This window comes from Saccopteryx bilineata, chromosome 1, assembly GCF_036850765.1.
Source record: "Saccopteryx bilineata isolate mSacBil1 chromosome 1, mSacBil1_pri_phased_curated, whole genome shotgun sequence".
Lineage (NCBI taxonomy): Eukaryota > Metazoa > Chordata > Mammalia > Chiroptera > Emballonuridae > Saccopteryx > Saccopteryx bilineata.
Window position 1 is genome coordinate 232949464 of NC_089490.1, and position 16831 is coordinate 232966294.

Consider the following 16831-nt stretch of genomic DNA (forward strand, 5'->3'; position numbering starts at 1 on the left):
AAGGGAAGGAGAGGATGATATCAGGCCAAATTAAGGAAAAGGAAGGGATAGATTTGAAAAAAATATGTACAAGGGATGCGAGCTCTATAGAAATTAGACTTATATTAGAGCCAGAGTTATCAAAGTGTGTTTCTCAGAAAGACTGACTGCTCATGAAAAAAAGACAAGTCATAATACATAGGGAAGAGTACACAAAGCAAGAATATCTCTCATTGTCTTATAACATTTATAAATGCTGTGGCTATGTGGTCAGAAATGATTGTTGGCCCCAGCTGAGTAGATCAGTAGATAGAGTGTCATCCTGGTACACCGAGGTTGCTGGTTCAATCCCTAGTCAAGGCACACATGAGAAGCAATCAGTGAATGCACAACTAAGTGGAACAATGAAGTGGAACAATGAGTTGATGCTTCTCTCTCTCTCTCTCTTTCTCTCTCTCTTTCTCTTTTTTTCTTTCCTCCTCCTCTCTCAATCATTGGAAAAAATTTTTAAAAAAAGATTGCTGTCAGTCTTGCTTTGTTTATTATGCAATATATTGTGTAAACAAATATCTCTGCAGAAATTAAAGGCTGATAGCCCCCCAAAATAGGTGAAATAGGACATTTATCTATTCAGTAACTATGGAAAGATAAACTTCTTCCCTGTCATTTGATTTTCACAAAGCATGTAAAGGTATCCACTTAGTGTCATCAGATAAAGGCAAAAAAGAAAAGGTTTTTTTCCTATTCTTTCCACATGGACTTAAAAGTAGTGTGTTAAAAACAAACAAGGTAAAAAAAATTATGGATTTAATATCCGTCATAACTCTCAAACACCGTTCTGTCTCACAACTTGATTGTTTCATTCAGGATCTTCTCGTGAGAGGGGGACCTAGAGAATTGCAGGGTAATGATGCCTCCTACCTTTCCAAGGACTGTCTGCTACTGTTTGCTCTAAATCACCTGTGATCCTGCGGTGGATACACAGTATTGCCTCTGTTTTATTGACACCCCCCACCCCCCAATTGTCCCGTGGCCAGCAGGTCACCAGAGTCAGCTCCTCGGACTCTAACTTTGTTCTACATTCCTCAGAACGATGACAAAAACTATTTACGTTTTGCTTGAATAGCTTAAACACCATTTTAGAAGACTTTTAGATTGCTTTTGAACATATTTGAATGCATCTTTAGCCATCACGGGGCTTAAAATGGAAACCCTTTTTTTTTTCAGCTTATCTGTATTAAACACCTGTAAAAATCAATGGGGCTGTATTTTTTTTTCTTATAATGCTCTGTTCCTTTAACTAATGCCAGAAATAATGCACAATTTATTCCAGCGTGTTCTTTTTCCCTTGGCCTGATGTTCTCCGGTCGTAAGTGGCATGGCATGTAAGAACTTACTTCTGCTGACTTAATAGTAAAAGTGCCGGGTTGGTGTTGAAATTCAACCAATTGGAGCCTAATCCTCAAGAAGAAATTTGCTGTCTCTCCTGCTGATTATCAGCCGTCTTCTTCATGATGAATATGCAGAAAGTTTATATTTTTATTTATTTATTTATTTGCCGGTGCGCCTGCTTACATAAATGACCAATAGGAGAGGTTCGAGTTAACTAGCAATGTTTTCTTTTGAGCATTGTTATTTTTCCCTAAAATCAGAAGTCATTACATTTATATTGAAAATATTGAGTGGTTCGTATGAGCTTCATGCCAAACTCAGATTAGTGTGCTGCAGCCCATTACAAATGGGGAAGATGGACCGTTTTTTATGAGTTGGAATAAAAAAAATATGATAATAATGTCTTCTCATCATCATAAAGAACGATGATAATGCCTAAATGAAATATTTATATTATCTCATTGTACTTGATAGATTCAATCTTCTCCCATACCAAACACTTCCTCCGGCGCCACCGCGGTCTCCCTTTGAATAAAAAAAGGAATCTTTGTAGAATTCAGATTCTATGTGTGTGGGCTCATATATTCAATAATCAAATATTTTAACTGTCTGTGGTTTTGAAGACTTGTTTTGCCTCTCAAAACAGGCTCGTCAGTTTTGACCAGTGCAGGAAGGCAGGTTCCATTTTTGTTTCTCTGTGCACCTGCTAATGGTTTGTTCCCAAGTATTGCTTTTTGGGTTAATTCTTGAACAAAAGTCTGTGTGTGTATACATGCACATATATCATAGACATTACATATTACATGTACATGCATATATTACATATGTTATATGTGAGGTAGACCATGCATCACATATACTTGATAGAAACCCTTGGCGCTGATCCACGTACTCTTAATGCCACTCTGTCCCTTTATGAAATGCATTCTGAGGATCCCACTGGCTTCTCCCAAAGGTTGTGTCTCCCCCTCATGTGCCATGTTCCCTTCTGCCCAGCTAGGCCCTCTTCAGACTTTTCCCATTTTCTTTGAAACTTCCCATATAGAAGCATTACCTCCGTCAAGTCATGTCAGGATGGCTCTGTAACATCCACACTCTGAACACAGACCTTCAGGTTGTGGCCAGGAGCCAAAAGCAATAGAAATAGCATGAGACGGAAAGTCAGGCACCCTCTGCCGTTTGCACAAGAGCATCCATGCCTGTCTGGGAGTCGGGGGCGGGGGGCAGGGGGGCAGCTTGGGGAAGGAGTGTGAGTCCTGATGATACACACGGGGAAAACGGTGACCTGGGCCCACGGCTGCTGCGGTCTCTGCCACTGCTCTCCTAAAGATCCCGACTTCCCAAGAACAGTTCCCAGGCACGTAGCTGTGTCACAGGGATTTCACGTGAACTGAGCTGTCCCTCTCCATTCCTCTATCCCTCCCTCCCTCATTTCCCCGTGCTCATCTCATTGAAGTGAGAGAAAAGAGGAAGAAGAAGAAAGAAAAAGAAAGATTTGAGGCGTGCCCAATCTGTCCTGACATAAAGAGATGTTTAGCTCTGTGAGAGGTGGTGGAGTCCAACTGCGAGCCTGACTGACATTTCCACAGTGTGTCTGCGGGGACTGCTCCCGCCATGTGTCCCTGGCTCCCGAGGGCACTTGTCTACCTTGCAGTGAGAGGGGCTCAACAGTCCCTCAGGCCCCGGCGCTCAACACCTTGTTAGATCTGTTGACAAAGACCCTGTTTCTGCTTTAGCCCTTCTGTTGTGCAGGAGGTGTTCAGGTTTGCTGAGTGCCCGAAGAAAACATTTCTGAGGAATTTTCGTGTTTAAGGTGAGAAGAAAGTGCCCTGTTTTCTGAACGCAGTAATTTGCTGTGCAGTTCTCTGACATATCAAGGGCAGATGTTTTGGATTCAGCACAGAAATGTGGCTGCAGCACAGGTCTCCTGTAGTCCCCAATCCGCGAGACTTCAGGTATTAGAAATGTAAGTCATCACACTGCTTTGTAGCCGCTGCTCATTATAGCCCCCAAGTCACTGGGATCTGCTTTTAATGATGAACAGAGGTCTTTTTCTTTCTTCTTCTTCTCTTTTACTAGCACAAAGCAGGTGAGCCCTTCTTCAGTTTGAATAGTACATTAAAATTTAGAAACAACACTAAACACACCAAATAGCCTGTATAGTGAACAGGAGTAGATTTTGGAGTCAAATTTAGTTTGAGGATCTTGGTTGAATTAATTATCCTTTCTAACTCTTGATTTGCCATTAACATTGAGGAAAAAAGATATGGTTAGGAAAAATAGTATGCTCCCTTCAGGATTATTGTGAGAATGTAAGGTAATACATAAATTTTGCTCAGGTGTATAAATATGTAGACTTGTCCACAGATACATATATAAGCTGACCACTGGCCACCTAACAACTCTTCTGCCTCTTCTTTCTTTAACTTCTTTCCTTCCCATTTCAAAAAAATTAGAAAAAAATTTTTTTGAAAAATTATGTGAAATGAAGCTTGATGTTCTGTGTGATGAAGTTAGGGGCTGAGGAATGGGTTCAGACCAGAGCTGTGGTAATGTCACAGTGAGCTGTTACACATGATTGTTACCAAACCTGACAGTTCAGTCTCCAAATTGTTACATGGAGATTTCTTAAGTACCTGTGCTCCAGACACATTTAAGTTTCTAGTTCAGATGGGACAGTTCTTCAGCGTAGACATTTTACATGGACTTCACCTCATCCTCTTAAGTGACCATAGCCCAGATGCTCTGACACCTCACATGACCCTACTCTATACATTGGCTTTAGAGTAACCCTAGAACCCAAACACCAGAAATTCTAAATTTTCGTATTGGCCAGGATCCAAGAACTTTTGTAACATATTTGGATGTGTCTCTAAATCCCCCTGAAGAGACTCATCTCTGAAAGGAATCTCATTTTGCTCAGTCAGAGCCAGGGTAGGAGGACTTTTAAGTTGAACAGGGGGGAGGTTGGGTGACTACATTTCTAAGATTTCATTTATTCCAGGATTTCATGACTTTTGATTCCAAAGTGGGGATGTTCCAAACACTCTAACAACTCCATGCTTAGCAATGAGATTAGTGTATGTATTCCCTTGTGTACCAACTCCACACGCTAAGCCCATGCCTGTACAGGGTTAGTTCTGGCCCCTGGAAAACACTCAAGAAAGGGTAGTTATTACTACTTCACAAGCCAGGGGTCTTGGGTTAAATCTCCCTCCCAACAAACCCCCTTTGAAAATTCTAGTCACAATTTGCGATAAACTTTTCTATTGGCAGAGAAGTGAAGAGTTTATCAGAGGTTCAATGGATTCTCCCAACAAACACAACTGAGACCTGACTCCTTTCTGTCAAATCTCTGTACTCCAAGGTTCTTTGCCCTCCATCACCAAAATGCAAAACATATCCCCAAAGAAAAAACATTGTGGTAGAATGTATTAAGTATGTTGAACGTTGTCAGAAACAGACTATGTTGAAAATGAAAGCAAATTTGGATGAAAAATCTAGTTTGCAAACTAAACTTAATATTTCTACTAGCAAAGCGTTGTCTGTCTGTGAGTCCTATGGACCACTCTCATGAGTACAAGACTTACCCATGTACCAAGAAATCACCAAAGAAAAGTTTTGGGATGCTTACAGAATAATGACAACCCATTTCTCCTGGAATACCACAGGATGGCCCATAGAGGTGCCCTTGTCTTTGCAGGTAAAAACAATGCCATTCAGGCAGTGGGTCAATAGCATCAAAATTTGGGGGATTTCCAACTTGTTTTCCACAGCGGAAGTGTGTTTACTACATATGCATGTCAAACATGACTCAGAGGCTGCCTTGCTCTCGACTGTGAGTTGTCAGTCACTGATTATAGCTGCGTCCATCATGCCGTGGCGCTCAAGGACTACAGAGATCGGTCCCTTCGTCAAGTTTGTGGAATTGCTGGGCAGGCTCGGATGAGGGGCAGCTACAAATGAGTTCTGGGGCCCTGGACTCAGGCAGAATTCCATTACAAGCCCACAGGTGCCCATTAGGCATTCTCTACCATTGCGAGGGAATGGCAATCACATCATTTGGGCTTATTCTCTTCACATTTCAAGAGTGAAATAGGAAAGACACACCCTGAATATATTTCACAGGGTGGCCAGGTGCTGTCCAGCTCTTGCAAGATGCACGTGAGGCTTCAAAAGTAGGGGATTTGTTTCGTCCGACTCAGTATTTCTTCCATTTGAGTTTTCACCTGATACTTAATTTAACTCCACAAGTAATGTAATACACTGGGCCAGGACTCGAGTGAGGTGACTGCTAGTGCGGCCTCCCGTCATTCCTGACCTTGCAGCTGAGTATTAATTTGAAGCAGCGGAATTAAAATTTTCCTATTCTTTTGCATTGTCATGCCTTGCATTGATAAGCACAAAGAAATGTAAATAAAAAGACCTATTTCAGAACCTTCCCTTGCAACCTTTTTTTTGTTTTGTTTTATGACAAAAGACAGTTAATTAACATACTAGTGGTAAGCAACCTTCCCAAACTCACACTAATTATGTATTCCGTTGACCGTGACTCTAGTCATAAGGTAATTGGCTTGCAGCAACATGACATTTCAAATCATCTCTTGAAATTACATCAAAAAGCCAGCCTGCTTTGTTTTGATAGGGGAACAATCAATTTGATAAGTGGTAACACAGCTCATTGTTTCACATTAATTAGACTAATTGCTGCATGTTAGCCTCTGAAATAGAAAGAACTTGGAGAAGACAAAGGCTGTGCCCTTAGCAGGTTGTGCTTGTGACTGTTCCACTTGCTCGCACAGACTGTGGGCAGAAAACAGAGATGTTAGGAGGGAGCTTTGCGGGAAGCTGGGTGTGAGCAGTAGTTTGATGTATTATAGCTAAATACACAGGCTTTCTTTAGATGATAGTGTCCGGGTGCCAAGCCCTGCAGAGGAAAGGAGGGATGAGTCTGAAGATCTCTTTCCCAGCCAACCAGGTCTGGGTTTGAAGGAGTTACAACAGTCTCCCTGTCTCCCTGTGTGTCAAACCTGGTACACACACTGTGTCCCTGACAGGGAGACCCTACTTCCATCCCTGTGTAGTACTACTCTGGGCACAAATGCCTTTCAAAAGGAAAGAAAGAAAAAAATGTGGCAGGAAAAGGGCCATAGCAAAACAACATACCCGAAGGAAAAAAAATTATTTTTCTCCAATTACAAATCACAGTGTTTTAACTCAGAGATTTAGCCAACTGTGACTGTGGAAACCTAACACCTCAGCTGGGCAAACGACTTTCAGTTTGACAGACCGTACCTTTTGTATGCGCCCGAGACCACCAGTTTGGCCAAACCATACAGAGTGATCCTTATGACACCAGCCCATGTCAGTTTAGCTGGCAATGAAGAGCGTTCCACTCGTGACCTGCCCAGACTCCTGATGCTCGCATAGGTGGATGCTATCGGGTGACCCAGAGTCTGATGCAATGGAACAGAACTCCCTTCCAAGTTACCAGTGCCTGGCGCTTTAAAAAACCCAGCACCCTGTCTCTGCCACTCCAGTGCTGTCTTGTTAGCCACGCTCTACCTCGGAATACTGATCACTGCCTCGACGGATGTGCAAATCGGGGGCCTGTCTGTTTGTGTGGCTCTTCATGCCTCCTCCATTGTCACACGTGAAGTGGGGGAAATGAGTCTAGGTGTTCGATTCTACAATCGCGTTCTCACCCAGCTTTCAGTGAGGTTAGATGTTAAACCATCTGGTTGGCTTTGGGCTGAACTTGACCTAGGAGACAAACTCTCAAACAACAACAGACTGCTAACTGCCACTACAGCTCGGTTCAGAGAATAGTTTTCACATGCCCGTGCGGTGGAAAGGACTTGCTTTCTCACTAGTTTCTTCAGCTTTTCCCAAGAGTGGTGTGGTCTTTGAACAGGAAGGACAGCAGTATATAAACATAGCAGTTTTTATTTTTTTACCATACGATACACATCCCAAAATTGTAAGTACGATGTTCATCCATTTGTAAATGCTTAATGGGCTTTCGCTGCAGTGAGAGAGGGAGAAATGGCAGTTAGATTTGGACCTGGCTTGGGAGATGAATTTGAAACATTGAAACAAGAGTGTTTTGCTTCTGTATATAATGGTGTCTTGGGTAGGGAAGAGGAGGGGTATGTGTGTGGGCATTTGTACCTAGGGAGATCGTTTCAAATTCTTTTCATTTATTTATTTTTAAGTCACTCCCTCAAAGGCATGATCCTCCAGCAGGAATTTCAAAGCACAAATTTGGGCGACAGGTTTAATTCAGTCATTTTAAAAATAAAAGAGTTTTTGTGGTAGGGCCATGAACTGATTGCTCCTACCAGTTAATAAATTTTCAACAGCCTTTTTAAAAAGGGTGCAAGGATTTGTGATGTAAGTGTGCTGGTGGGTTGTTTTCCCCTGGAAAATACCAGGGTTTACTCCGAAAAGAAACGGTGAGGGTGGGTGGGACGAAGGACCCAGATCACAGGCCCTTTGCGTTCGGTTTAAGGGCTGGTTGCACGAGCCCAAGCACGCCAGGTGGAAGCTGCTTTGTTAGGACAGTAGCCCGCACCCTCGCGTTGCTACTGGTTTTTGTGCAGCGAAGCCCCACTTGGCACAGAGCAAACCTTTGCTCAGTTAAGTGTCAGTCACCGGTCAGCTTGGCTGCCGGCCCGGGGTTCGTAGGTTTTTCCATGTGACACCTGAATGGGATATTGACAAGGCATTGCTAACCAGGGTTGAGAAGCGCTGGCTAAAATATAAATTAATGAAGGAGATTGTCATTTTGAAAATCCAGCTTCCCTTTCCTGGGTACCATCAGCATAAGGAAGGCCCTGCTTTGCTGAGTGTGGGTGGGTGGATCATCAGGTTGGCCGAATGTTCTTCTTTCTTCTCGCCTTCCAGCTGTGGATTTGGAATGGGGGTGGTGGTAAGAAGGGAGTGACCTGGGGGTGAGTCACCTGTATAGGGCTTTGGGGTCAGTTCCCTGCTTAATTCTAATAAACCCATCACCAACTTAACAAAAGCTCCCCAAAACAAAAGCACCATGGAACCAAGTCCATGGCTTGAGAGTGGGGAATAAAACTCCAACAGTAGGTAATTTCTGCTGAGGAGGAAGATCAGGGTCCAAGAAAGTCAGGGAGAATGTGGGGGGGAAAAAGATAAAAAAAGATATAAAGTAGCTGTCAACGCTTAAACCTATAAGAATTTTTCTGAGTTTATTTGGGCCAAATTGACAACTGTTGCCAAAAAGCAAAATCTCAGTGGATTGAGAAAATGCCCCAGAGAATGGCAGTTTCACACCTTATTTTATACTTGATGATCAGAGGCAGAGGCTTACGGGGTTACGTGAAATCTACTGGTGGTGGATTAGGGAGGCGGAGAGAGCAAAGCGAGGACATCTCTGGGCTTGGTAAGGAGCAAACTGAGTAGATAGATACTTCTCTCACATTGGTTGGTATAGAATTGTCAACAGTTAATAATTAACCTGGTAATAACAATGAGGGGTTGTGTAGTCTCTGCCCTGGTGCACTGAGGGGTCCGGAAAAATAATAGGAAATTACCCTGACATTCCAAAGGTACATTATTGCAGATGCAAAATGACAGTAGGCAGACTCATTTGAGGCAAAGATGGACCTTTGTCAGGGAGAATACCAGCCTGGGACATGACTACCCTCCATGATTCACTGTTAGTTAGAAAGTTTTAATGTCAGATCATCCTAGGTGGTTAATTTAGGTCTCTGAGTTTGCAAGGCCACAATGTAGACCTCCCCTGAGCTTGATGGGTTTACTATGTGGCCCCTTTGCCGTCCACATAGGAATAGTTTTTAAATAGGCATGGCTGGTAGAGCTATTAATCACAGCATGTCCGGGGTTTGTATGAGGGCAGCTAAGACAGAAGGCCCTGAACTCACCACCAACCCCCCTACCACCACCACTACCGCCATCACCGAACTATAACAAGGATGATCTGTTCAAATAGGCTAAAAATAAAAGTATAAAAATCTAAAAATCTAGGGACAATTAGTCAATATTTAGATTCTTTGGTTCTCACTGTTGAATTAATGTTATGGTCATGCCAGTTCTTACTCTGATTCCTGGTGAAAAAAGTGAATTTCACTGATTGCAGTAGATTATTCAGCAATGTTGATGGGGGTATTGGGGGAGGGGGCATGCTGAGGAGCTTGAATACTCTAGCGAGCCTTTGTTTCCAGAAACAATTACTTGGAGGGAGACGTCAGAAATGATTTTGGGTTCTGAAAATCAAACAGTTTCTTTTAAAACAAATCCTGTCCTCATATAGCATGTGTGTGCCATGCAATGCAGTGTTTCTCATGTGACATTGTATAGTTCTTTTCCTTACAGCTATGTCTGTATTGAAAAGGGACAATTCTGGGCATTGCTGGCACTTTACTTCTTCCTAGAGGTGGATATCTTGGGACTCCCTGGGTGGTGTGACTGGAATGGTGAGTGGTGGTCCTTCATGCTCTAGTCATTCATTCACTCCTGAAGCACAGTCTGGTTGACTTCTCGGAATGACGACTTCTATGGCTCCATCAAAGATGAACCCCTAGCGAAGAAATTAGAACACCCATGTGCTCGTCACTGTTGAACATTCGCTGATTTATGGCCTGCTGTAGAGCCATTGGAATATCTTCCAGTGTACAAGATCAGGCTGCCCATTAGTGTAGATTAGTTAACCTCTCTTACATTGGTTTTATAATCTATAAGTGGAGGGTGGTAACATCTACTCTGTACAGTTGATGAAAAAATTAAATAAAGCTCCCAGTCGGGGGCTATGACATAGTAAGGGCTTCATGGGCGCCATTTTGAGAAATGTGGCCTATGTATCTGTGGTTATAAAAATAGATGAGACATCTGACATTGTTTCCTAATGTAATCAGGGCCAGATTCATGGCCGTGTGACCTGGGTAATCACACACAGGGCCCAGTGCTTAGAAGGGTTTAATGCGTGGCTGTCACCATCTTGAAATTCTGAAGTTGTTTCTAACAACATTTTCATTTTGCCATGGGTCCCACAAATTATGTAGCTGGTCTGGAATATAGGGGTTTGTTTCATTTTGTTTTTTAATTTTTCGCGTGATTTCTACTCGCTTTCCAAACTCCTTTTTATTTGAGACTTTCAAGTAGCTTTTGGCATTTTGGGGCACAAAGTGAGCACTCAGTTCATTCTTCCTTTTGTGACTTTCTTGTTGTAACACCCGGTGTGCTCCAAGCACACTTCCCTTGCCACTTCCCCTGAGAGGATGTGCACTGCTAGTGCTTTTGTGACCCAAGTGACTTTTCTGCTTCCTGGGGAAATCTCACCAGCCACTATGTGGCTCAACTTCTCCACTTCCTCAAGCAGAGAGAACCTGTCCTCTGTGGTGTCCCAGTGTCCTCACAGGACCTTGTGACACACCTATTCTGCCACTTCTCCCATCACTGCGCCATACAGTCAGATCTTCCAAGGGGAAGAACTTCCTCTTTTTCAAACCTGCTACCTCCCACCATTATAATGTTGAGTTGATATACAGTGTTTGTTGACTGAATAAGCAACCATACCAATGACCAGAGTTGCCAAGAGGAAAACGGACTCATTTTGTCTCACCATTAGAAAATAAAATTCTCTCTGCTTTCTGTCTGCACATTATCTTTGAGCGATGGTGTGCCTCAACTGCATGCAAAGGGACAAAACAGAAACATAAATAGGCCAGGTCACTTCTGAGGTAGGGATGAGCTTCCAAGTATCAAGAATTGGTGTGAAATTAAGTGGATGCCAATGTATACAACCTAATAAATAAAATGGGAGGCTTACTGTAGTTCCTGTTCTATTTGATAACAAATTACACCTCTTGATCTGAGATCTTAACCTGGTGTTTCTTTAGCACATGGGTTTATAAATTCAGGAGTTGATAAGAAAGAGGCCCCCACAACAAGGGGGAGCCAAGACAGGGATGGGCTAGATGACGGGCAGAGATATAAGTCTGTAAATCCTATGGTACTTGAATGCTAAATTTCGTGAGCATGTGCACTTTTCTGAGGAGAATGTCCCCGGCTTTCGTCAGCACTCAGAGGAGCCTCTGGCCCAAAAGTAATTAAAGACCCCTGTATTTGTGTTTCAATTTGAGAAAATGATGTTTCTTCTGAAAGCAGAAGGCCATCTATAATGACTTACCCTTATTAGAGGGATGCATTTCTGACTTTTCACAATCCCACCACATAGACTCCCCCTCCTCCCAGTTTATCAATTGTCATTTTGTAAAAAAGTGGGTTGGAGAATTTGGGCTCGCACTTCCCAGTCGCCTGCATGGATCACCTCCTTGTCCCTCCAGCCTGTGTTCTTCCTGCTTTTGCAAATGTTTCCTGTCCCCAGATACCACCAGAGGGGCTGTTGAGAAAGCCCCTTTGCTCCTGGCTGCTTGGGGGTGCGGTCCTTTGTTGTTCTGGGAGGTTCTCAGACTTCATATCCTTGATGTGTTGGGGCTTTGGTGACAGGATGCTAATGCTTTCCTGACTGGGCAGACAGCTTTGTGGAGAGGTGTTAAGTTTTCAGGAGAATCCTCAGTTTTATTAGTTCCCACTTACCTGCCATGTTAGCTCATTTACAACTAGTTCCTTTTTTTTGGGGGGGGGGGAGGTCTATTTTATTTTTTTCTCACCTTCAAGCACTTCTGATTCCTTTCTTGGTTTACTGCAATTTTATTTGAGATGCTGAGATTCCCCCTCTGCTCCCCTCCACAGAGTAGCATTTTTTTTAACTTACAAATGGATGTGGGTCTGGGCAGGCACCCCTTTTTGGAGAACATTGCGCAGTTTCAGCGTTCCGTAAATTGAAATGCCAAATTATGGACAAAATCTGCAGTTCACATTGCGGGTAACTTCACCCAGGTTGGTAGAAGGGTCTGGCATGTTTCTGGGTCGCTTCCTCTAGGCTGTGTTTGTATTGAGGAAATAAGCTCTGCCCAAGATGGGCAGAGGCCACGTTTTGTCCTGTTGGTTGAGAGTTTACAAGCTTTTTGTTGGTGTAAGAACTTGATTATGGTAATATATCCCAATGTTCTTGGTTCTTTTTGTCACTACATATCCCTCATTCCCTGTCCTTGAAATCCTGTCCATCTGCAGTCTGCATGGAGAAATCACTCCTAATTTTGAACAATCTTATATTCAGTCTTTGTACCTCTGCCCCCCTATGCCAGTTGTAAGCTCCTGTAGACCCGGGACCATCTTTGCAGTGCCGCCCATAGACCCCAGCGTAGCACCAGCCCCACTGTGAGTGCCTTGGAATCCTGGCTGAGTCAATGGTGAGCAGCGCCCTTTGATCCTGAGTCAGCACATCACCCGAGTAAGTGTGTCTCTGCTGGCACGGGCAGCGCCACTGGCCAGTCCATGCCTGCTGGGGTGGAGTCTATCCTGAACCACTTTCTCTTCCCCTACTGCAGTGGCAGAAAACCAAGAGGGGGGTCTCTGTGCAAGGCATAGAGGTGCTGGTCCAAATCCTGCTGGTCCTGATGAGACACGTTTACAAATGAAACATCAGTTTTATATTCATCAGAACTCCTTAGGAATGCACTTCTTCTTTTTTCAAAAAAAAAAAATCCTATTTTTCAATGGCAGTTTACAGTCTTCTTATTTTGTATTAGTTTCAGGTGTACATAGTGGTTAGACAAGCATGTACTTTACAAAGTGTTCCCCTGATAGTTCCAGCACGCACCTAGTATCATGCATAGTTATGATAATATTATTAACTATCTCCCCTATTCTGAATTTTACATCCCCATGACAATTTTTTAACTGCCAATTTGTACTTCTTCATTCCTTCCTCTTTTTCACATAAAACAGGTTTTCATCCACAGTCAATATTTTTTGAAAAGGGTCTGATGATGACGATTGCAATGGTAGAGGTTAAATCCGACATAGTAGCATTTATTGAGGAAGTTCTTGAGGACAGCGTGCGGAAGAACTTCTGGCCCTACCAGACAAGCAAAGAATCATGGTGTAGAATATGATCCACTCAGGCCTGGTGAGAGTCTTGGAAATGATATAGCCAAGCTTTCTCATTTTGTGTCTGAAAGGATTGACAGCGTGACTGATTTTGATACTTATTTTCAATCATTAATACCCATTTTTTAGCCCTGGCCGGTTGGCTCAGTGGTAGAGTATTGGCCTGATGTATGGACATCCTTGTTCAATTCCCAGTCAGCACACACAGGAGAAGCTACCATATGCCTCTCTCCCTCTTCCCCTACCACAGCCAGTGGCTCAATTGGTTCAAATGTCAGCCCCAGGCTCTGAGAATAGCTTGGTTGGTCCGAGCATCAACCCTGGGTGCTAAAGACAGTTTGGTCAATTTGAATGCCCCAGATGGGATTGCCAGCTGGATCCTGGTTGGGGTGCATGCAGGAGTCTATCTCTCTATGTCCCATCCTCTCACGATGGCATTTCTTTAAGTGCTTTGCATATCATAACTCAGTAACCTCACAGCTCCATGTGGTCAGTATATGCTTATCTCCTTTTTACAGATGAAGAAACTGAGGTACAGAGAAGTTAGGCCACTCACCCAAGATCACCTGTTTGTGTTCATTTCTTTCATCTGTTCTTTATCCTCTGTCCCCACTGCCTCTGCCTGAAGCCAAGCTACCCTCACATCTTATCTGGACTGCTGCGAGGCCTCCTGACTGGTCATCTGGTGTCCAGTATTAATGCTCGAGATCAATTCTACCTTTGGCAGATTCAGCAGTCTATTTAAAACCCCAATCTGTTCCATGACACAGGTAGCTCAGGGGACTCATAGGACTCAGCCCTTCCTGGCTGGCCCGAGGCCTCCTTGCTTGTGGTGCTGCAGCTCTTTCTGCTTGCTACCTCACACCTCAGGGTCTGCACGTGCCATCCTTTAATCTAGAATGCTCTCTTCTTTCTTTTCTCTCTTTTGTATGGACTTACACTTCTGGCCACCATTCAGGTCTTTACTCAAAAGTCACTACCTCGAGAAGCCATCCCTGACTCCCCAGCTAAATTGAATGCTGTTGTTATAAGCCTTTGAGTTCACGGGACTATATCTGCTTGACCTACCATTGTGTTCTTAAAGCTGCTAGTGCCTAGGGCACAGCAGACAAACAGTATTTGTTGAAAAGGGGAAGGCAGGAGGGAAGAAAGCCCTAAGGTACCAGAAATCATTCAGTGGCTCTCATTTCAATCAGAGGGCAGAGCTTGGAGTTGTAGTATTGACTTGGACCCCACTGTGCTGCTTACCTGTGGGGAGATGGAGGAAATGGGGAGCAGGGGCATATGAGGAGCCGAGAGTGATGCTGAAAAGAATCTCAAATAATCTGTGTCATCTTCCCTGGAGAAGGAGGATCATAGCTCCCCACTTCTTAAGTGTGGGCTCTGCATAGAGACTATCTACCCAACAGTATAGTAAGGAAGGAGGAGGGGTGGGAAATGAAAACTCTACAGTAGAGAAACGTAGTAAACGTGACCTCGGCCAGGTGATCAAGGCCAATGTCAACAATGATAGGTCATGCTGGGTGCATGCACCTTTGATATGATGCTATGGACAAGGCACTTAGTCTGTGGTCTTACACCCCAGAACCCAGAACCCAGAAGCCTGGTTTAGTAATGAGAAAAACATAAGCAAATCTCATACAGGGAATTCCATATAATATAAATACTTGACCAGTCCTCTTCAAGGTCATCAAAAACAAGGCAAGTGTGAGGGACTGTTACAGCCAAGGTGAGCCTAAGGAGTCATGGCCCCCAAATGGAGTGTGGTATCCTAGGTGGGGTCCTGGAACAGAAAAAAAAATGACTACGTCAGAATTAAGAGAATCTGAATAAATGATGGCGTTTAGCTAACAATCATGTATCAATATTGATTCATTAGCTGTGACAAAATAGATCCTACTAATGTAAAATGGTAACAGGAAGAGAAATTGGGTGGAATAGATGGATGGGAATTTTCCTGTACTGTCTTCACCACTTTTCTACAAATTTAAAATTATTCTAAAATTATTTCTTAAGTTTTTTGTTTGTTTTTTTTAAAGTGATACTGAGGTTTTGAAACAGGGAGACAGGGAAAGAGTTGGTAGTTTCAAAACAGCGGGAGTCAGCCGGGAAGTCACTGGCTCTGAGAGTCAGGAAGTGTGGAGAGGCTGGTGGTACCACCAGAGGTCGGGATTTGTGGGAAGAGGGAGCTGAGGAAGAGGGGATCCCATGGGGGAAAGAGGAAGGGGATTGGATTAGAGCTAGAAAAGACAATAGCAGCCAGTGAGGGATTGTTTTGAAAACTGAGAAAGATATGTATTTACCCATAACACAGGAGAGGAAATTGCTCAAATGTGCATTCATTCATATTTCGGAGAACACTCTAACAAGGTGATCATGAGAAGTACAGTTAGGGATGGTGGGTGGGTTGGTGTTATTCTAAGGAGATTTTATAAGACAGTTTGTTGTTAATCCCAAAATATTGGTGTCCATAAGTCTTTTATCTAGAACCTTCTATTTCTTCCAAGCAATTTTTCGGTGTCCTGCTTTGGAGACAGAGAAGTGCCTGGAGGCATATGGGAGCCCAGTGGGAAAGGGTGTGAGGAGTGCTGGCTTTCTTGTGATGTCCTCATTTTCAGCAGGGTGTTCTGAGGTGCCCTCTGCTTCCCCCCACTCCACTGCCCCTGACATTCCCGAGTCAGAATTCCTAGAGGTCAAGTTCTCCTAGGCAAGGTGAGGAGGGGGAGTGATTGCTGTGCCTCATAGGGAGTGGACAGATGCTGCAGGGTGGGGCAGATTCCAGCCAACTCCATCTGTTTTTAGCCTCACCTCCCCCCTACTTCGCACCAGTACCTGATACTCCAGGCCCCTGATTCCGGAGCTTTCAGAGTGAAGAACCTGCTTCCCGTTGACATTCCACTGGCCCACGTTATTGCTCACCCCCCACACACACATCTCTTGAACAACTCCTACTTTGTGCTCAGCTTTCCGGCTTCGTGTTAAGTGTGTCAGGGAAAAGCACATCTCCTATTTTGATCAAAGATAGAGTAGGTGCATTCTTCTTGCTGTTTTACTGAATTTCTGAGACAAAGAAGACAGAAAAGTCTTTCCCTTCTTAAAATTGGAAACATCACCTCAGTTTTCTTATACATGGATTTGTGTTTTTTTTTAAATATGTGTTCAAACTGAACATATGACATAGTCTGATTGTCCGTTTTAAGGAAAAAGCCAATGTAATTAAGGAACAGAGCTGTCAATTTATTTTCCGAGTCTGATGATTTAAGGGCACTTAAGAGCGCCTGATTTCATGCCTTGCGGGCAGCCCTCCTGCTTTTGCGAGTGAGCAGTCTTTGTCAAGTGGAGCAAGAACCAAAGCTTGTTTTCTCAAATGGAAATTAACCGGACCCGAGGCCCTGCCCCGTACCACACTGTCCAGTTCTTTTCTGTTTTAATATTTTAGTGACTTTTTTATTTC

At 43.5% G+C, this 16831-nt stretch overlaps 1 protein-coding gene across 16 annotated transcripts in view; it reads left to right on the forward strand.

Moving 5' to 3' along the window:
* ESRRG (estrogen related receptor gamma) overlaps window positions 1–16831 on the forward strand; it is a 563558-nt gene that overhangs the window by 274118 nt on the left and 272609 nt on the right. Inside the window, exon 1 of one of the 16 annotated variants that reach the window (XM_066238119.1) lies at window positions 6950–7091. The exons of 13 other annotated variants lie outside the window; for them this stretch is intronic. In XM_066238119.1, coding sequence (XP_066094216.1) covers window positions 7039–7091 — 53 coding nt within the window. In that variant the 5' untranslated portion in view covers window positions 6950–7038. Of the gene's footprint in view, window positions 1–6949; window positions 7092–7123; window positions 7352–9809; window positions 9840–16831 lie in introns of those variants that run through there. 2 more of the 16 variants (XM_066238129.1, XM_066238166.1) reach the window with 2 other exon arrangements.